The 21,784-nt window shown below is 40.6% G+C and overlaps 1 protein-coding gene and 1 non-coding gene across 3 annotated transcripts in view; one reads left to right on the top strand and one right to left on the bottom strand.

Annotated features, from left to right (window-relative positions):
- Window positions 1-15,834, bottom strand: part of Lta4h (leukotriene A4 hydrolase) — a 30,632-nt gene extending 14,798 nt beyond the window's left edge. For both annotated transcript variants that reach the window (XM_048357816.1, XM_048357824.1), the window contains exons 1-7: window positions 15,586-15,834; window positions 9,130-9,260; window positions 7,371-7,491; window positions 4,843-4,911; window positions 3,538-3,642; window positions 2,575-2,627; window positions 41-113 (exon numbers count right to left, since the gene is read on the bottom strand). In XM_048357816.1, the coding sequence (XP_048213773.1) occupies window positions 41-113; window positions 2,575-2,627; window positions 3,538-3,642; window positions 4,843-4,911; window positions 7,371-7,491; window positions 9,130-9,260; window positions 15,586-15,744 (711 nt within the window). In that variant the 5' untranslated portion in view covers window positions 15,745-15,834. The remainder of the gene's footprint in view (window positions 1-40; window positions 114-2,574; window positions 2,628-3,537; window positions 3,643-4,842; window positions 4,912-7,370; window positions 7,492-9,129; window positions 9,261-15,585) is intronic.
- Window positions 15,835-16,239: 405 nt separating this feature from the next.
- Window positions 16,240-16,311, top strand: Trnad-guc. The gene has a single exon. It is a non-coding gene; the product is annotated as a tRNA-Asp (tRNA).
- Window positions 16,312-21,784: the final 5,473 nt, after the last annotated feature.

The raw sequence follows: 21,784 nt of genomic DNA, 5'->3' as shown, positions 1-21,784 counted from the left end.
GTCTACCAAAATTGTTAGAAAGGATAACTCTAGGACCAACCTCAGAAAATTCATAAGCAGACTTTTCCACTTGCTCCTTTTCAGACCAAACCAAAGTTCTTGGGCCAATTTGCCTGCAAAATTGAAAAGTTTAATTTTTTTAAAAAAAGGATTCAAGGAAAATGACTCATGTTTTTCTAGGATAGACTTACAAATGTCTTATACCCAAACTCTTAGAAGTAGGACTGGATTTACCCTGTACCTGTGGGGTTAAATGGCATGAGATGCAAAGCTGCTGCTGTACACATAATAGTGAATCTGCAGCTCACTAGGGTAGCACAGTCTGAGTCAAAGGAAAATGAAGACAAGAGCTACCAAAGGTTAGCTTACTGGCTTTGGTAAGACCTCCAGGGTTATGGGTTTCCCTTTCAATTTCACAACTGTAGAAACTCAGTCACAGCTTGAAATAAGATTCATTATCCCAGAAGAGGAATAAAGACATACTTTTTAAAAAATGCACTTAAACACTGATACTTGCATGAAACAAACAGACAGTTCAGGCATCATGGCTCATGTTGTAATCCTAGCTATTTAGGAGGGTAAGATCCAGAGGATCATGATTCACAGCCAGCCTGTACAGAAAATACCCCCAAGACTCTATCCCAAAATAACCAGAAAGAAATTAGGCTGGAGGGATGGCTTAAGTGGTAGAACGCCAGCCAATCAAATGTGAAGCCCTGAGCTCAAACCCCTGTACCAGCAAAAATTAAAAATAAAAATAAACACCCAAAAGACAGAAAACAAAAGAAATCCTTTTGCAGGCTACAACATTGATGAATCTTGTGGATTCATTATACAATATGAAATAAGCCAGTCACCAAAAACGAACACTTTATAAGGTCTTGATATAGTCAAATTAATAGGAACAGAAAGTAGAAAAGTGGCTACCTAATACTGGGGGAAGAAAACAAGAGCAGTTGTTTAATGGGTGTGGAGTTTCAATTCTGCAAGATGTAGATCAGCAGATCTGTTTCACAACAGTGTGGATATATTTAAGACCACTGACTGGCATGCTTACAAATGGTTACCATGGTAAATTATAATGGAAAAATACCCGTAATTTTTTAAAAGGACAAAGGAGAAGAATGATATCACGTATATGTGCTGGAACTCTAAAACATCTTTGGCCTGAGGGTATAGTTCAATGGTGGAGCATTTGCTTAGCAAGCACAGGTTCTGTGTTAAACAAACAAAAACACCTTTTTCATCTTAAAAATTTTATGTGACATTAACCCTGAACAAGATTTTTGCCTTGGTAGTCAGTAGTCTCCAGAAGAGTTCTTCTGAAACTTTAATGTGCATATGAGTATCTGCAGAACTCACTAAAATATAAATTTGGATTTAGTAGGCTTGGTATAGCTATGGCCCAAGAATTTGCATTCCTAACCAACTCCCAGGTTAGGCCAAAACTACTGGTGTACAGATCACACTGTGAGTAGCAATGGGAAACGGTGCCACTCAACACAAAGTTAATAAGAGCCACAAGTCACAAATGCAAGCTATATACTTGGAATTGTAGGCACATTAAAAAAATTACTTTTAATTACATTCATTTCACCAATAAATCTAAAATGCTATTTTAACACATTACTAATGAAATATTATTTTCATTCAGTCTTTATTTTGCACATCTCAGTTTAGATGGGCTACATTTCCAGAGCTCAGCAGCCTTGTGAAACCAGTTAGTATAATTGGTCATTAAACAGCACAGGGTTAGGTAACATACAGTCAAAGTCACAAGCCCTAGGCTTTGTTCTACCTGAGGCATTTATGATTAAGCATGTTACTAAAACTCAACGGAACACCAGTTTCTTCTACTTCTTCTTCTTCTTCTTTTTTTTTGCCAGTCCTGGGCCTTGGACTCAGGGCCAAAGCACTGTCCCTGGCTTCTTTTTGCTCAAGGCTAGCACTCTGCCACTTGAGCCACAGCGCCCCCTCTGGCCGTTTTCTATATATGTGATGCTGGGGAATCGAACCCAGGGCTTCATGTATACCAGGCAAGCACTCTTGCCACTAGGCCATATCCCCAGCCCTCATGTCCACATTTCTAATAATTAAAAAATGTCATTATTGTAAACATTATTAATTTTTGGTTATTTAGGAATAAGAACACTCTAGTTATTGGCAATACTTTAACAAAAACATCTGACATTTCTGAACTATTTATTGGCTCCCAAGGGCTTTAACATTTGTTTCATATACCTACCCCATAGGATTGGCAGGGGATTTTGTAATTTCAAGGATGAAGAAATAGAGATTGTAGAAGTGACTTGTTCAAGCTTACTTTAGACTCAAGACTTCAATGTAAAACAAAACATGCTCATTCTATAACACTCAAGAAATCTAAGACACAACCAGTATTGATTGTTTTTAATTTAATTTGCTGCCTTCATTTCATTATTATATTAGAATTTTTCTAGACCTGTCTGCTTGATATCTTGAGGAATGATCTACCCACCAATCCTATCAGAGATGTAATATAGCCTAAGGTTTGACTTTTTTTTCACAAACCCCCAAATTTGTCCAAAAGCTTACCTGCTTTCTAAAGCTCCAACAACTAAAGCAATCAGGTAGCAGGGTATTGGAACCTAAAGGGGGAAGCATACACACCATATGATGTGTTAGTTCTAATAATGGTACAAAGTCAGACAATTCATATTTACAACTACAACAAATTTCCTTTCAAATCTCCACACATTAGAATGGATTACTTTCCTTTTGTACTTGTCAAATAGTTGTCAATTTTAAGAGGCCAAATAGTTCAAAACTATGATGCAAAAATGTTTGAAACCCTCTCGTTCCCTCTCATTCTAGGAAAGCTCCCGCAGGAAAGCCATAGTTAGAACCTAAAACCTACCCTAAGCACTTCTTCAATAGTAATAGTAAGAAAGCAATTTTGCTGTGCCTTTATGGGAGGTTCTCTCAACTTTCAAAACACTTTCATTCCCTAATTCCTTTACATTTTAAATCATCAATAAGTGGATGCCAAAGTGATGACAGCTGGAAATCCAAGAAGTTAAGATGGGAGCAATATTGTCCATTGTGAGATTATTAGTAAAACAGAGTCAGTTACAATCACCCACATAAGGACACATGTGCATTCTGTTCATTAAAGGTCAAATATTCAAGTTTAATTACCGGCCACATAGGAATGTTTAAAACAATGCTTTGCTGGCCTGAGGTTTAAACACGAATGAGCCACTTGTCCACAGGGGCGACAGGGTCAGTGAAGGAATGACTTTAAAGAACATGAAGTCTGCCCTGCCACTGACTATAGAGTGAGAGAAATGGAATCTGGGTACTCTCTGATTTGTTTATCCAATAACCTTCTTTCTTCCGTATTCTCAGATAAGTGGGACACCAAGAAAATCAAACAAAACAAAAAAGAAGAGCTGTTTTTCTTTTTTGTTTTTTTTTCAAGAAAAAACTCTCAGATATGAAGAGCTAGTGTTGCAGTTTGCTATCAATTGAAACAAAATCTGGACACTATGACCTTACTTTTTGATTGAATTTGTATATTTTCCTGCTTGGGTCCTCTGGGTCAGGTGCATCTCCAGCTCGAATAGCACTCATAAGCGCCACCAGTTCTTTAGGGACAGACACCTTAACAAGAAGAAAAACCACTTCCAGTTATAAGTAAAAAGGTCTAAGTATATTTAAACTACATGTACAAAATAACCCCCTCAACTGTTCCTAGTTATCTACATAATAAACAGAATTTGTCACATTTAAAGCTGGTTTCTTTAAAAGTGAATATTAAGTGAGGTGCTGGTGGCCCATACCTGTAATCCTAGCTAGTCAAGAGGCTGAACACTGAGGATCAAGGTTCAAAGCCAGCCCAGGCAGGAAAGTCTATGGGTCTTTCATCTCCAATCAACTCCACAAAAGCCAGAAGTGAAGCTGTGGCTGAGTGCAGAATGATAGCCCTGAGTAAAAACACTCAGGCCCTGAGTTCAAGCCCCAGAACCAGCACATACACATACAAAAACTACCTGTAGTGACTCATGTCTGTAATACTGGCTTACTAGGGAGGCTGAGATCAGGAGGATCAAGGCCAGTGTAACAAAAAGTGAGTGACTCCATATCAACCAACAAAAAGCTGGGCACAATGGTTCATACCTATCAACCTTAGGTACAGAGAAGCCTAAATAGGAGGACCATGATCCAGGCCAGTTCAGGTATAAAAATAACCAAAGGAGAAGGGCGAGAATATGGATTAAGGGGTACTGTCTAGCAAGCTCCAAGCCAAGCGCTCAAACCCTCAGTACCACCAAGAACAAAACAAAACCCTGACAAATGAACAAGTAAAACAAAAACAGGTAATGGTCCTAATTTCTTGACTTTAGATCCAGAATTCGGAAATCCTTTTAAAAAATGTGAAGGGGCTTCATTTCCCTTTGAAGCAGATGTTTAGATTAAGGTCTTCACTTCTTTTTTTTATTTTATTTTGTTTTTTGTCAGTCCTGGGGCTTGAACTCAGGGCCTGAGAACTGTCCCTGGCTTCTTTTTGCTCAAGGCTAGCACTCTACCACTTGAGCCACAGTGCCACTTCCGGCTTTTTCTATATATGTGGTGCTGAGGAATTGAACCTAGGGCTTCATGTATACGAGGCAAGCACTTTACCACTAGGCCATATTCCAAGCCCTCTTTTCTTTCTTTCTGTTTTTTTTTTTTTTTTAAACATATTTCAGGTAGAATTTCATTAAACTTTTTCTAGCTCCAAAACTCAAATGATCATCTCTGCTTAACATGCCTACCACATTTATTTATTATTTGATACAGTTAACAGTCCACGATATTTACCTCTGCACTGTAAGTTAATTTCACAGAAGGAGTGTCCTGGCAAGGAAGAATTGCTCTGCAGTGAATGGCCTAAGAGAGGGCACAAGAAAAAGAAATAGTGAGTCCCTTTCTTAAAACACTGAGTCATAAAGAAATGGTTACAATCATAGCACTACTGTTAGACATAGTCTTTTAAAAAATAAAAACAAATTTCCTCTTATTATCTATGGTCAGCCTTCATGTTTCAGTGAAGCATAAACTGTCAGGCAATGATGCTACTCTGGACTCTGCCTAACAGTAGCACCCAGTGAGCACTAGAAGCTAGAGTGAGCTCCTGGCTCTCAGGATCACTGAGGAAGAAGGGCACTGCACTGACATAAATTTGGGACCCATAGCATACCCCACTCATCCTGGAGAGTCACCAGGAACACCAGCCTTCTGAAAGGTCTAGAAAGACCTATAGTGAAGAAACCTTAATTGTTTACTTCATCCCACGTATTTTAGCACAAAACCTGTTTTTTTCTGGCGAGTCAAAATCTAATGTTCTCAGTGTTCTCAGGAAAAATAGCTTGATAAATGTTCTTGTCTTGACATTTCAATCTTGCAGCAAAGTTTGAAAGTAAAAACAAGGAAGGAAGGGAGGGAGAAAAAAAGAGTATCTGCCAATACTCCCATTACGCATTGCTTTAAAAAAAATTATTAGTGCAAATTAGTTGTACAAAGGGGCTTCACTGTGGCATTTGCACCATGCATATAATGTATTCTGATCAAATTTCCCCCTTCTCCTTCCACCTTACAATCATCCTTATAAGATGTGATATTAGTTTTCCGCTCCTACATCAATTTGTTATAAATACTGGTTTCACAAAAATGAATAGCCACAATTTCATAAGCCTGACTATTTATAAGGAAGTCCGCATAAGAGACAATAAAGCCCAGCTTTGTTGAGACAGTCTACTGAGCTAAAGGTCTGACACGATCTATCATCAGCACCATTCTCTGTGAAAAATCCTAGCTTTCCTTAAAATTCTCAGACTACAGCTCTTTCTTTCTTCATATTTAGAAGATTCCCCAAAGAGATGGGCTCCTAGGTGTCCTCTGGAAGCAATAAGCAGGAAGAACCATGTGGCTCTCTCCCAATCAGGGTTCCCAGTCTATGACTCATGTTCTTTATTGGTAGGTGATTGGGCAGTGTCAAAGGTACTGTTATCTGTATTTCATTGCATAAGATGGGGGCAAATAAATCTGTACAACCAATGTACTCCTCAAATAGAATCCCATCTGCATACTTCCTGTCAACTGCAAAATTTATTTTTTAGCTGAAATTTCTTTCCCATATTTCAAGCACTGCTACCAATAAAAAATAGAAAAATACACTTAAATTTTACATTCTTGGAACTCACAAACATTACATTCCCAGTTAACTTTAGCTTATAGACATTCCAGGAGAAATACTGAGTGAAAATCAGCTATTCAGGATAGAGTACAATTTATATATTCTTGCCCAGAACATTTTACATCTTCCAAATTATTGGACTGTTTTCTTAGACTGAAAAGATAGTCCAAGTGACTATACAAAGTAAATGTCTTATAAACTATGCTTCATTACTTATAACCTTTAACTTCCATTTAAGCCTAACATGATAGTTATCACATCAGAATATGCAAATGATTAGATATGCCTGGGAATATAGTCATGCTTACTGAGTTGACAGAATTAGGTCTTTCTTCTTTCAGAAGAGTTAGACACCTACGATTCCTTGTGAGAGGCTGTCTTTAATTGTATGGTTTTTTTGTTCTTGATATCTTTTTTCTTTGTCAGTTGTGAGGCTTGAACTCAGGGCACAGTCCCTGAGCTCCTTAGCTCAAGGCTAGCACTCTACCACTTTGAGCCACAGCACCCCTTCTTGTTTTCTGGTGGTTGATCGGAGATAATAGTCTCACTGACTTTCTTGCCTGGGCTGGCTTTGAACCAATGATCCTCAGATCTGTTTCCTGAGTAGCTAGGGTTACAGGTGTGAGCTACTGGCACCTGGCAAATAATATCATTTTAAGCATACTTAATGTATTAAATAATATATCTACATAAGTAAGTATAAGAGAAATCTGGAAAGATTATACTCCAAACTCAACAAGCAATGTTGGGGGGGGTATTAAGAATTTGATCCTTTACTTTCTTCTTCTTTTTTTAACCTGTAAATGAGCACATATTGCTTGCTTCTGTTGTATTAATATTTTCCTTGCACTTTACGGTCATTTGTTGATTCCTACTCTATGGCAACTTCTATGTCAGGTACTGGGATGTCAATGAGAACCTAAATACTCCAATGAAAGTGGACTGTTACCAAATTAAAGTGGACTTATTTTTAAAAACAATACATGATCTGTTGATAGCAAGAACTACACAGGAAGTACAGTAACCTTTTATAGAATAAATGAAAGCAATATGTAACACAAGATTCACATGAGGGGGTCTTCCTCATAAGAACCCATAAGACCCCTCATAAAACCCCCATGTGATGGAGATTTTCTTTATAAATCACTCTTACCTGGCACTGACTAAAGAGATATGGGTGTTTCTTCCCAGAAGTCTGTTCAGGAGTAAGCCACTGAAGAGCAGATGATTTTGGAGATGTCTCAAAAGAAATTTCTATAACAACCTCTTGATTCCTATATGAAACAAACATATCATTAGAGTATAATTCCATCTAACTAAAATTCAATTCACAATACATACATTGAATAATATAAGCAAAGCCATGAGATCTCAGTACTGGTAGAGAGTGAGCTCTAAGGATGCACAGATTCACAGATTACTTAAATGTGACCCTTGCTCTCTCCTTTGAATGTCAGCCTATGGGTCTTGTTCACTCTATTGCTCTACTGTTTTAATAAACATCAACCAATGTTCATTGTGATATTGATTAGCCTTTTTTAAAATTTCTTTCTTTGGTGGTACTGGGGATTAAATCTAGAACATCATGCTTTCTGGATAAAGGCTGTAACCATTTGAACTATGCCTACAGTCTGTTTGATTTTATTGTTTTTAAGATAGGGGTTTGTTAACTTTGTCCGGGCTAACCTCAAACTTGCAATCATCCTACAATTAGTCTTTTATGACAGGGGGAAGTGGAAAAAATAATTTTGGAATGTCTATTACCACAGTGGCGGGTGCCAGCGCATGAGATAGCATAGTGCTGATGTGCAAAATGTTCCTAAGAGGAAAAGTAGTTACAAACCAAGAAGTAATTAGAAACTTGTGGAGCTCATTTGTATCTATTACATCTAACAATAACAAAAAAACATATATGCCTGTATTTAATCTCCTCTTCCTAGCAATTCAGGCTCATGGTATTTTACAAAAATATCTGCCTATGACAGACTGGAAAAAAACAAAAACTGGTCATTACCCCGCTCTCTAAAGCACTGAGAATGAGGAAGTAGCAACAACTCTGGAGACCAGCAGCTTGGCCTATGAGAAGCAAGTTACTGGGTGCCCCTATGCCATAGTTTCCTCATGTGAAAAATGGGGGTAATGATGTCCACATTTCAGTTTAGCTGGGTGTTTATTCCCTCTCTCTCTCCCTTCCTTTTTGGAGACAGGATCTTGCTATGTGGTCTAGGCTACCCTAGAACTTGTGGTATAGCCCACGTTGGCCTTAAAGCAGCAATCCTCCTGCCTTCATCACCCAAATGCTGGCCTGCACCACCAAGCTCAGTACATCCCTCCTTTTTCTCAAAGGAGAAGAGAATGTGTGAAAACCCTGGCCAATCAAAAGTAGAGGCAGAGTACCCTTATGCAGGCCAATAGTTTGTAGGTCTCTGGCCCTCCTCAGTGTAAAGATTTACTCCTATCATGATTCTGCCTGCAGGACCACAGTTTTCCTTGAATAAGTAACTATTTCTCTGAAAGTTCTTCATCTGAACCTGATTACTATAAGGATTGAGGAATGCATCTAAAGTACTTATCCCAACATTGGACCTAGTTAACACTTCTACGATCAGCACTATGATTCTTATTCCATTAACAGCAGCAGCTGGCCTCTGAGGCAAAGGTGAAGGTGCAGCTTGTAAACACTTCCTAGGTTCTCCTGAAACACCTCCTTATGGTGGCATGTCCTTTCCTCATGGAAGATAGCAGTAAAATGATGAGTAATGGAAGAAGTCACAATTACCCTAACTTCCATTCTTTAATGTTTTCTTTAGTATCTTAAGGATATTTAACTTTCACTGCAAATTTAATTCGATCAGAGTGCATGTCAATGACTACATTTCCCCAAGTATAAAAGAGGAAGACAGCATTCATACTTGCTCAGAGCAATAGGAAGGGAGATTTCCATCGGTGATCCTTTGTAACTTTGTTTTTCTCCAAGGGTGTATTTGACTTCTTGTCCATTGATCACCACCTTTTCTATTGTAAGGTCTTTTGTATCCAAAGTCTAGAATAAAATGAGTATATTAACTAATAAGAAAACAGTTTTATATAATGGAAAATACAGTATTAGGTAGAGGTTAGCTACAAGGATTACAGAAGTAGGTGGGTACAGGGAGAAATTACAGGAATTAAAGGAGCCAAAAGCTAGTCAAGGCCTCATGGCTTCTGGAAACATTTGTATTCTAAGATATGAATATATACTGGGATAGTTATACAAATTTTAGACTCTAAGTAAAAGCCAATCTAAATTAACATGTCTTTAATTCTGCCTGCTAAACATGCTCTTCAATTATAAGTTAAAATTGGACTCATCAATACATCTCACCATATATTTCTTCTAAGATTTATATAACCCATTTCTGATAGTGTGTTGTCATATAAGTATACTCATCTAGTACACTCCTAAAATATACTTTCCTCAAATTTTTGTTCAAAAATTGAAACAAACCTTGGCACTTGTTAAGCAAGTAACAGGCTGGGTAGCTAAAGCTGGCCCTCATAGGCAGCTTGGACTGAATGGCCCAGTAAAGATCATATGTACTTGTCATGGCCAATTAAGGAACACTGTTTTTTTTTGGCCAGTCCTGGGCCTTGGACTCCGGGCCTGAGCACTGTCCCTGGCTTCTTCCCGCTCAAGGCTAGCACTCCGCCACTTGAGCCACAGTGCCACTTCTGGCTGTTTTCTGTATATGTGGTGCTGGGGAATCGAACCTAGGGCCTCGTGTATCCAAGGCAGGCACTCTTGCCACTAGGCTATATCCCCAGCCCAAGGAACACTGTTTTGAGCAGGAACAAGTGGCATCAAAAGTCAGAGTAGTTTAATCCCAAAAATCCTCTTAAAATCAGCACTCTTTCATTATCTCTCAACTAATGTCTTGTTCTAGAATGTTCAGTTTCCCTATGCTACCAAACTGTTTCCAACCTAAATGTTTTCGTAATATTTTTAGGACTTGACTTAATCATTTATTCTCTCTCTCTCTCTCTCTCCCTTTCCCTCTCTCTCTCATGCTGGTACTGACTCTTAAACTCAGGGCCTGGGACTTTTTCCCTCAGGGCCAGTGCTCTTCCACTTGATCAGCACTTCCAATCCAACACTGTGGTTAATTGGAGCTAGGACTCTCTTGATCTTTTCTAGTCCACTGACATGAAACCAAGATTTGCAGATGTAAACCTCCTGAGTAGCTAGGATTACAGGCGTGAGCCACTGGCACCAGGCCTCCTTCCTTTCTTTTCTTTTCTTTTTATTTTTTGGCCAGTCCTGGGGCTTGGACTCGGGACCTGAGCACTGTCCCTGGCTTCTTTTTTTGCCACTGTGGTGCTGGGGAATTGAACCCAGGACTCCATGTATACGAGGCAAGCACTCTCGCCACTAGACCAGATCCCCAGCCCCCTCCTTCCTTTCTTAAACCCCAAAGGCAATATCCTCTATGGCTGCTACTTTTACTTCTTCATCATCACTTGTCCTTCTCTTCAATCTGACGTCTACTAGCTACTTTGCTATTCAAAATGCATTCTCCCTGGGTCTACAAAATAGCATAGCTTTTCTGTGCAGTAACTAAAATCTGTCTATTTCTGAGCTGTACCACTTGGCTCCACCTCTTTTACACATAAATGGTTCCCCTACTTGTCTAATGCTTCTTCCTTCCCTTTCTTTAGAATCCCTCCATCTGTTCTAGCCTTGGTCCTTTGATTTTCTTACCATATTCTCTACTCCTTAGCTTTTACTCATGACCACATATTCAGCTAATATCTGTGCAGATAACTAACAATCTGTTTCTGTCTCTTTTTCTCTCTCCTTCCCATCCTCCTTTTCTCAACACCCCCCCTCCCCACCTTCCTTTCTTTCTTTTTGGTTTTTGGAGATAGGGTCTTACCTTGTGACCCAGGCTGGCTTCTAGGCTCAGCCTCTAGAATGTTGGGTTAATAAGCATGGCCCAACTCTACCAGTCCATTTCTGTAATTGTATCCCTGCCCATGGTGGTTAGCTAGACATCTGATCAACATTTCCATGGGTTATATAACCTCATAGTCAATAGGTTTCTAAAAAAACCAAAGCCACCATTACAACTCCTAAGTTCACTTCCTTCTTTGATTTCCGGATTCTGTTAATGCAATGCCTCAAAGTACCAAAAGTTTGAAACACTCAACCCACAAGTTGGTCTCACTTCCTGACTCTACACAATTATGTTTGTTCTTCTACTACTATCCTAGATTCTAACCCTGGACAGTGAGAACTCTGTTCTAGCTCATCTCCCTACCTCTAGCATCTTATTTTCTCTCTCTGATCTGGCCTGAAAAAGTATTAGGAGTTGGCCTATATATATGCATATGTGTATACACACATATGCATATATACAAACACATATGTATGTGTATACACACATATACAACAGCCATCTCCTAGTCACTTCTCTTTTGTATTAGATATCCATGGATAGCAAGCTCACAAAAAGTCACAAAGGCAATCACTAAATTCCATTCCCATCTCTCTAAAATCAACAATTTTTGTTTGGGAAATAAATTCCATCCTATCTTAATTTTCTTTGTTGCTTCTTAATTTTTCTCTAAGAGCAGCTAAATTTTCTATGAGTATCCCTTGCTTCATTCCTAGTGGACAAGTATTTCTTTCAGGTTACTTTCTTCTGGGGCTACTTTCCTCAACTATTACTCTAATTAGTACTGGCTTTTCTTCCCATACTTCAGAACATAGCCTTTCATAATCTAATACTTATTCTGAATATTTGTCTTAAAAATATACTTTGAACATCTATGATTATAACTCATTCTCATATAGACCTTAAAACCATAAAGACAAAATCATTAGATCATTTCCTAGTGCAACATATTATATTTTCTGTATTGTCCAAACTTGCTACCTGTTCAGAATCAGAAGAGCCAATTATTATAATGACTATCTTTTTCACTCCATCTTCATATCCATTTATTATTAGCCCTCCACTCTCCCTACCACTTACTGTACTGTATTATAATGCCTTGTTTTCTCCACTACACTGAGGATGCATAGACAGAAAAATCTTACTTATTCTGGCATTCCAAGGGCTTAGCACAGTGCCTGGAAAATGCTATAACTTACATAAAGCAAGTTCTGAATCAAAAGCAAATAGGAATGCAATTTTTAAGCTGTATAACTCAAGCTATCCTCAACCCTCATTTCTGAGTTATATAGTACAGCCCAAGATACTTACAAATGATTCTAAGAAACGGCCTTACTTATGGTAGGGAGTTATTTTGGATATAATCTAGGATACCTCACAATTATCTCCTTTGAACAACATACTAAAAAAGGCTGTAGTTCTATGTAGTCAGCTGCCTGGTCAGCTGCCATGGTCACTTGCTATGGAGTATATAGTGGATTGATTCCCTTTTTGTATAAGCTGCTAGAAAGTTCCATGTCAACTCTGCAGCACACTTCTTTTTTTTTTTTTTTTTTGCCAGTCCTGGGCCTTGGACTCAGGGCCTGAGCACTGTCCCTGGCTTCTTTTTGCTCAAGGCTAGCACTCTGCCACCTGAGCCACAGCGCCCCTTCTGGCCGTTTTCCATATATGTGGTGCTGGGGAATCAAACTCTGGGCTTCATGTATATGAGGCAAGCACTCTTGCCACTAGGCCATATTCCCAGCCCCTGCAGCACACTTCTTTACACCATCCTTATTCTCTCTTCCCTCAAATTCCTTAACTATTTTTAATCTTACTATACTGCATATGCTACTATACGCAATCTCAAAATTTTACTGGAACAAAGCCAGGTTTGAAAGAAGAAAAGCTTATCCCTCTGTACAATGTGTCGGTTAGTTCTACTCATTATCTAGTCAGAAGTGTTGGGGGGAAACAAAACAACCCACAGCATGCATGTTGAAACTAATACTAAAACCAAAACATACACCTTGCTGTGATTTCTAGCTCAGCCATTTTACTCAGTGGGGATCAGAGACCTGGCAGATGGGAGGACCTATAGTCAATGCCTGGCACCTCCGACTTCCTTGTGTCTCATCATGACCGATACTATGCCTTCTCGGAGACACCCACAGAAAGAATAGTTAAACAAAGCCAGAAATTTCAAGAAAAGACACAAATGCTTTCACGTTGTCACCAATGCTGAGTATCAACCTTCAGTGTAAATAAACCAAAACTTGAAAAGAATTGTAGAAAGCTAGGAAGTATTCCTTTTAGAGGTTTCTGGAGGCATCCTAGCTCCACAGACTTGAAAAATGAGGTGGAAAACCTGGTATCTTCCCCCAGGGAACTGGCACTGGGTCTTCTGTTGTGGTGCTGGGCATGATGCTATAGCACTAGGGAGATAAGAACACTATCATCAATGTAGTCCATATTAGGTTTGAGGGGGCACTGCTTTCCAACACAATTGATCTAATAATTAAACTTTGAATGTTCTCTATTAGCCAGGTGCTATATTAAGAACCTGAGATATAAGAAGACATGAAACATCTTCAAGACTCTATAATCTAGTAGGGGAAAGAAACCTAAATTCAAATAAATACAAACAACACAAGGCTTTTGATCTGTCATAAATAAGCAAACAAGCATAAACATATGAATCACTCTCTTTGCATAAAATCTCACATGATTCCGGCTAGCTTACTAAACAGATCTGCCAATCAAACATCATAATTTAAAAGTCTTGGTTTTGTCAAGATCTGAAGAATGTTAAAACAATGAGTAAGTTCTTAGAGTTGGGTGTTCTTTTCAAAATTTAAGCCTCCTGACTCTTCCTAACTTATGGTACAGAGGTAAAGTTTTGTATTTGTTGGTGGTTGTTTTACTTTTACAAAACTGTGCAAGGTCACATTAGGCAGTGATAAACTAGCAACATTTTTTTCCTTTTAACAAAAGGAGAGAAGACTGCCTTGAAACAGAACTTCAACCCTGCTGGAGAAAAGCTGTCAGTGCAATAAAAGATAGTATCATACTCCAAGCCCAAAGTTCAAGCTACCAGGGAGGAACTGTCTTCTTGCTTACAATGTGCTTTTTTTTAAGTACATTTTTGGTAATTGCAAATCAATACAATAGTAAGAGAGCTAAGTGCTTTATGAGTTCATATTAAAAAACTCAAAACAGAGATTATAAGGTAGGAAAAAGACAGATAAAAACGTGCACTTGTTACCTGTACTCAGATAATTCTGCCCAGTTATTTGACCCCACTAATTTCCTTCTTCAATAACTGATCAGAGTGCTTATTGCTGTGCTTCCATCCATACTACCTCACCACACCGTGAGACACTGTACACTCTTCCTGGGACGCTGACTGAGCATAGAGCTGGTCTTTTCCTGTCCTTCTTATGTCTAAAATGTTATTTAATGGAATTCTTCAGGTGAAGACTAACATCGGACAATAGGTGTAACACGGGACAGGTAAAAATCACTGAAAAATATTTCATGATTCTAAACAAACCTTTATGCAAATGATCAGTGGTACTAGACACTAGAGGTGCAATCATTACTCACTCCTTGGAACTATTCAAAACTGTATCAAGTCATTCCTAGAAAGCTTGGCTGTCCCACCAGTCCTTAAATTAGAAGGAAAGTGATAAGCAAGGGCAGAAAGAACCTTGAGAAATCACTATACCTAGTCTCAGGGAGCAGAGACTGAAAGCTTCAAAGTGGGGCTGAGAGAAGGGTCTGGGGCTTGCGAATGACTGCCAGGGGAGACTGAGGAAACAGGGCACAGGCTTGGCTCCACAGGTCGTACCCCACAGACCTGTGGGTGGAGTACAGGCTCCTGGGTGGCAAGAGGAGGTTCAGGATCCACCGGATATGGGATCTGAGAGCTCTGAGAAAGGTGGGCTGGAGGAAACCTAGGGCCTGAGGAGGGGGTGTTCTGGGTTGTAGCCCAGGAAATGAGGAGGGCCACGGGGTGGGGTGGGGCTTGGAGGTGGACGAACTAGGATTTCGGGGGCGAACTAAAATTTCGGGGAGTGGGGCATGAGGGACTTTTGCAAATGTGAAACCTGAGCACTGAGTGAGAGATGGGGCGCTAGGATGTGCCCAGGGACTGAGGAGGGGGCTTCAAGGGAGGAGCGCAGGGGAGTGGATGCAAAGGCGTTAACAGGGGCTGAAGAGGGGCTGGAGAGAGTGGGACCAAGGGAGGGGGCGCTGAAAGAGGAGTGGGGGCGAGAAAGTAGGTGCAAAGCCCGAGGAGGAGCAGACCCCGGCGCCAGGCTGCGGAAAGGTCGGCGGCGGAGGGCGCCACGCTCTTGCAGGGGGCCGAGAAGGGAGATGGGGGCACCGGACAGGCGGCCTGGAAGGGAGAAGGTGGCCGGAGAGAAGGGGACACTGGACAGGCGGCCCCCGTACCAGGCTGCGCAGATTGTCCTCCTGAGACTGGATGGTGAGCGAGGCGGTCCCGGACAGCACCCGACGAGTGAAGTCGACGCTGCAGCGGAGGTGCAGGTGCTTCGTCTGACAGACCGAAGCTGGAGAGGCCAAAGAACACGAATCCACGACCGCGGGCATGGCTCTGGGAGATCTAATGCACGGAGACACGAACCCCGATACTCGGCGGCCCGACTTCCTCGGCAAGACTGTGGAGAGAGGGAGGTAAAGAGAAGCGGCCTCGCGGTGCACGCCGGGGAAAGAAGTCTCTTAGAAGCAGAGGAGCACGAGGGGGCGGCGGGACTGAACTACTAATCCCGTGATGCAGCACGAGCAGGTGAGCGCAAGGACACCTGGGAGTGTGAGTTGGGCGGGGGTGAACACGGGGGCGGGACAAAACGGGGTTGGGGAGCTTCTGGAGAGAAAGAGGCTGTTAAAAGAGGGGTGGGTTGAGGGAACGGTGCAGCAAGGTGCAGCAAGGTGGGCAAACACAGCGCTTTCATTTTCATCTCATTGGACTGAAGAGAAAACTACGCGCTAACAAAAGAAGCCAAACCCATTGGCAACTGTCAGTAGGGCGGGGCGGGCGGGTGAAACAGGATAAAAGCTGTGACTGAAGGCGGTTTTGTGTGCAATTCCTCGTTAGTATAGTGGTGAGTATCCCCGCCTGTCACGCGGGAGACCGGGGTTCGATTCCCCGACGGGGAGGCACGTGGTGTCTTTTAATTTTTCACTCCAATAAGATCGTTGTTGGCTTCCTGTGGTAGCAAACAAGCTTATTTCTGTCCGTTTTAAACATTTCTTAGCCCGGGAAGTCCCAAATAGAATTAACCAATCATTCTTATTTGAGGTTCTGTAGCAAAGAATTCTGTGATAGAACTGTGCACAGGCTCTACGGCAATGTGGAACTGGGACTTTTAGTTGAGCTGTGAGGTCCTCCAGACAGAAAGCTGGGAGAATTTAAGAATGCCTTCTTTTCAGCACAGCCTCATAGAAACAACTGGAAAAATGAATGAGATAGATTTCAAAGAACAAAATGTATGCATGGGGAGATGTTGAAGAACTGTAATGCAGGCAGTGGCATCATGAACAGGTGGATGTTACCGAGAAAGCAGATTGTGGTTCAGAGAATTAAAAAGATCAGGAGAAGAAAGAAAGTATTAGAATAGTACTGAGGGAGGCGGTGGATTCACAGGTTGAGAGGATAAGCCTACCATTGCCATAAATCTTGGGGTTTTGTTTTTTGTTTTGGGCCAGTCATAGACTCAGAACACTATATGGAGAAGACAGATAAAAGGGAAGACCATAAGTTCCATTTCGGGCATACAGAATTTGAGAAACTATGGAAGACAAAACAAAGATGACCATGAGTCATTTGGACTTTCCAGTCTCTAGCTCTGGAGATGTGTCAGGTAGATGAGGAAGGTCATGGGTTTGTGGATCTTTGCAGACTTTTATGGTTTGGTTGAAGGTGGGAACCAGAGAGTAGTGGACTGAACAGTGAAAGAAAGGAGAAGGAACACAAGTCACTCTTTCAAGACCCTTGGCCAACATGAGAGGGGAAGATAAAGCAATAGAGAGAGAAAGGCCACATTGAGAAAGTGGTTTTTGCATGGGGGGGTGAGAGAAACTAACATTTTAAAATATAGGGGTGAAAGAGTTTCTAGAGCAAAGGAAATTGAAGATGTGAGAAGGAGGGAGAGGGGTTAATGGATTGAATATGTGGATACAGAACAATTCTCTATCAAAAGTGGTATAACATGGGATGGAAGTGTGGCTCAGTGGTAGAGCCCCAGCCAGGTCTTGTTTGAAACCCTGAATTTAAGCCCTGAGTACCTATGTACACAAAAATGCTGTTCTAACAATTAAACTTAGTCCCAGCAACAGAAAAAGATGCCAGGTATCTACATATCTTGCCAAACCAAAAGAAAACAGAAACATTTAATATCTCACATGTGCATACGTTTTAATTTCATAGAGTCTATCCATGTACACTGCAGTCAACATTTGCAAACATTTTTGAGGTCACTAAATCTAAAGTGACAAATATGATACAGTTGAATCAATGTAATCAAATAGTACACAATCAGATTCTATTTAATACTTAGTACAGAAAAAGGACAGATTGTTTTAATGAATTTCATTGTTACTATTAGTGTACTCTTGATTATCAAGAACCCACAGGATTTAAATGTCCCTGTATTCAAGAAACAGTATCCACTCCTAACTAAAATGAACCCAATTGATTCATAGGTGTATCGAAAGATAGTTACACAACAGGAATTATTTTCTAAGATACCACTGAACCCTTTACTATACAACATACAAAATTACCAATTCACACATAAATGGAATGTTTTTATATCACTGGTGGATTAGAAGTGGTTTAAAAACTAGAGTTTAAAAAAATAAGTTAAAAAAAATAAGTATTATAGGAGAATCTATCCACCAAAGGAGACTTTTTTGTAAGGATAAAAGATACCTATATGAAGCTTTATGAAAGGGCATAATACACATATTACAGCACCATATAAATTGAAAATATTGTAACTTCATTTCCTGAGAAAGTTACTTGGTCCCACGTTGTCTCTGGATAATTGAGACACCTGTGTCTCATGGGATTGTTGAATTATACCATATAGGGTGAAGTCCTTAGCACTTCTCTTGACACAGAGTAAGCGGTTAGCCGTATTAGTATTAATGTTTGCTTTTATTTAATCCATTTTGACCATTTTATTATTTCCCTTTTTCAAAAAAAATTATCAATAACAAAGGAAAGAAGACCTGGAAATAAGAAACAATCACTGTTTAGCAGAGCAGGTCACATCAAATTAGGCCTTGAAAGCAGATACAACATTAGCCAAGACTATGTGTTTTAAAATGCATTTTACAGAATTTCTCTTGGTGCAAGAAACACTTCCTTAAAAGGGATATAAAACCTTCACCTTGTTTTACCCTCTTTCTTGGAATGGTCCGTGTAATTTGCAAATATTATAGATATTAAGTGCATTCTACCATACTGTGCTGCCTAGAGATGAATGGAAGCAGGTCTTGCCTTACCTGTTAGATAATTTACACTCTTAATTCCCAGAAGCAGCAATGACCTAAAACAGCATGGTGTTAGGGTCAACGCTGAGGTCTTAGGTACACTATATATGAAGTTCTGTTCTTTAGGACAGGTCAGGAATAACTTAATGGAATCAGGACCTGAAAATGGAGCAGATTTTCATAAGAAATATGGGAGAACTGGGGATGGGGAATGAGGAGTAGGTAATTAACACAGATGGAATCAAGGCATGGGGCCAGCAGAGCAGAGATGAGTTTGAGAAAGAGCACTTCTACTAGTTAATCCAAAGCCCTTACACAGTCTTCAGGCATACACCTTTCTTATTCCACTGTTTGGCTTTCTACCACATGTACTTTCTGCCTCATCTCACAGAAGTGACTAACATGCTTTGGATCAAGTTATTTAAGTCGCTCAGCTTTAATATTCCATGTAGCAAACCCCACCCAAACAGTATAAACCCCTCACCCTAATTCTACATGTTGGTCAACATTTTGTGTTTCTTATCACACAATGTCAGGAACACAGGAGTCTTTTGGTGGCCATTAGGCTCTTTAGGACCTCATTTCTGCTTCATCCTTCTCACCTTCAGCCTGCTTCTTCAGGCTACCCTAGCTCATATACACATCCCCTTATAGGTACTCTTTTATCTCTCCCAGAATACTTTGATCCTTTTCCCCGTCTCCAAGTTTAGTCTGGGAATGCCCATTCTGGCAACTTCTGATAGTAATGAGAGGATATGTGGGGTAGACATGGAGGTGAATGGAAGAAAAAGGGGGGAACGTGGATGAAAAGCCTTATTGTCCGTGAGAAGGCTGCCAAAAGGTGTTGAGGATCTTAAAGATATCCAGCCCAGGACCTGCTGCTGTGAAACAGAAACTCTTTCCTCACAGCGTCTCTGAAATAAAAGTGTGTATTGAGCAGTTACAGATGTTAGCAAGACAAAGGCAAGTTGCATCACTTCCAGTAGCAAAGCTAAACAGCATTGGGAAATGCCAATTGGAGGAGCCAAGAGGATTTTTATAATGAAGATTGGGCAGGAAGGTGAGTTTGACATGGGAGAGAAGTCCACAAGCTGATATATACCTATTCCTTCTGGTTTGACTTTGGTTCAAAATCTGGAAAAATGACATGCAAAAAGCAAGTCATGGTACCTGAAGCCCAGAGCCAGGGATTTCAAGTTGAGGTTATAACTATAGTCAGTTTTTATGACACAATAGGTGTCGTAATTTCCCTTATCTCTTCCTGACACCTCCCAGCCTTTGTAATAAAATATAGGACATTTCAGAGATTTTCTTTTTTTATGGTAAAGGTGATATACAGAGGGGTTACAGTTATATAAGTAAGGTAATGAGTACATTTCTTTTTGAATGGTGTTAACCCCACTTCCTTCTCCCCCAAGTTGTAAAGTTCATTTCCAACATAGTGTCTAGTGAGTATCACTGCTGCATTGGTTCATCCTTTGTACCCTGTTTCTATGATTTCCCTTCCATTTTGCAAATCATATAAACATACACACACACACACACACACACACACACACACACAAGACAAAGAGTACAGAAATAAAAAAACAGTGGCAACAGGGCATAAACCAAAGGGGTGAGGGGAAGAAAAAAGAAATGACCATGAATCCAGAAATAAACTCAAAGTTTTTCTTATATTGCCTTTTAGAAAGATTTCTCTCCAGGAACATAGATAAGATCAGAGGAAGGCTATATCTAGGGAGATGTGGATGAGAAGAAAGAAAATGAGATATCAAGTTGATCTCTCCTACTGTCCTTTTTTGTTGTTTCTCTTGCTTTCCCAGTTTTGAGAGTTGTTCTAATACTTGTTATAGGAAAACAGAGCAGGAGGAACTGTTTTGAGGTGAAGGATGGTGGTGTAGCTCACCCGTTACTGAAAAGTGGCACAGATAAACCTTGATTCTTGCCTTGCAAGAGATGAGTTCAAGCAAGACTGGGAGCATAATGAAAATGATACATGCTGCAGAGGAGCAGTGGGCCTTGGTAAGTCTCCAGAGCCCCATGTTTTGTTTGACTGGGTTAAGATGTGAGTAGTCTTCTGAGAGAATTCTGATGGGCAGTTTGATTGGCAGCTATAGCTGATGTAGCACCTGTGCATCTGCACATGCCCATCACAGAGACCGGCTAGTCTCAGATTGAGCTCCCAGGTACCACCAAGCCAAGAGGTCACTGCAGAGTCATCTTCGTGCCCCCTCATACAGGTGAACTAAATGAGGTTCTACTTGCCTGCCAGGACCTGGCACCAGCTCATCAGGCCCCAGGAATTTGATCTCCATCTTCATTAGCTCCCTTTTGGTGGACCTTATTTAGATGGCTATTCACAGAAGCATTTACTAACCCTGGATCTTTCTTGAAGATCAGAAAAAGCACTTCTTGTAGGCGGATCTGAGTCTTGTCGGGGACCAAGGTAACCATGCTTGTTGCCCTGGCAACCATGGACCTACTCTTTGCTTCCTGCCTCAGGAGTCGACAGGAATATTGGTAAGATGTGGCCAAATTTAGCATAATTATTGAGGCCCAGCTGTTAGGACTTCTGGGAAGCCTAGATACAGAGTAGAATAGAAAGAGAGGAGTCACAGGTGATACTGGAGCTTTTGGCTTGAGAAACAGAATATAGTTTGATTAACCAAGATAGGGGCCGGAGGTTGTGAAAGAAGGAAACTGGGGTGGAAAAAATGTAAGTCAGGAGTTCCATCTTTAACATAGCAAGTTTGCGGTATCTCTCTGTCATGTGAGGGGAGATACCAAGTCAGCAGTTAGATACATGAGTATTGTAAACTGCAGGTAGCTGAAGAAACCGCAGCTATGTTCAAGAGCTTGCCAGGGCCAGGGGTGTGGCTCAAATGATGGCATTTTTTTTCCTAGCATGAGGAGTGCATCATGACATCCATAGACAGTCAGAAGGTCAAAGAGGACCAAAAGCACAGGCACCTGCCACACTTCTCAAAGGCCCAGCAGTGTGACTTTCCACACTCAGGCAGGCAAACCATTTGAGAAAGGACCACAAAGGGAGGGCCTCCATTCTTGCTACTTAGTAACCCCACCCCATTGGACAATATAACCCCAAATTCCAGCGGATTTAATGCAAACA

Source organism: Perognathus longimembris, chromosome 1 (assembly GCF_023159225.1).
Source record: "Perognathus longimembris pacificus isolate PPM17 chromosome 1, ASM2315922v1, whole genome shotgun sequence".
Classification (NCBI taxonomy): Eukaryota; Metazoa; Chordata; class Mammalia; order Rodentia; family Heteromyidae; genus Perognathus; species Perognathus longimembris.
The sequence above is the reverse complement of the archived record's forward strand: the minus strand, read 5'-3'. Positions and strand labels throughout refer to the sequence as shown.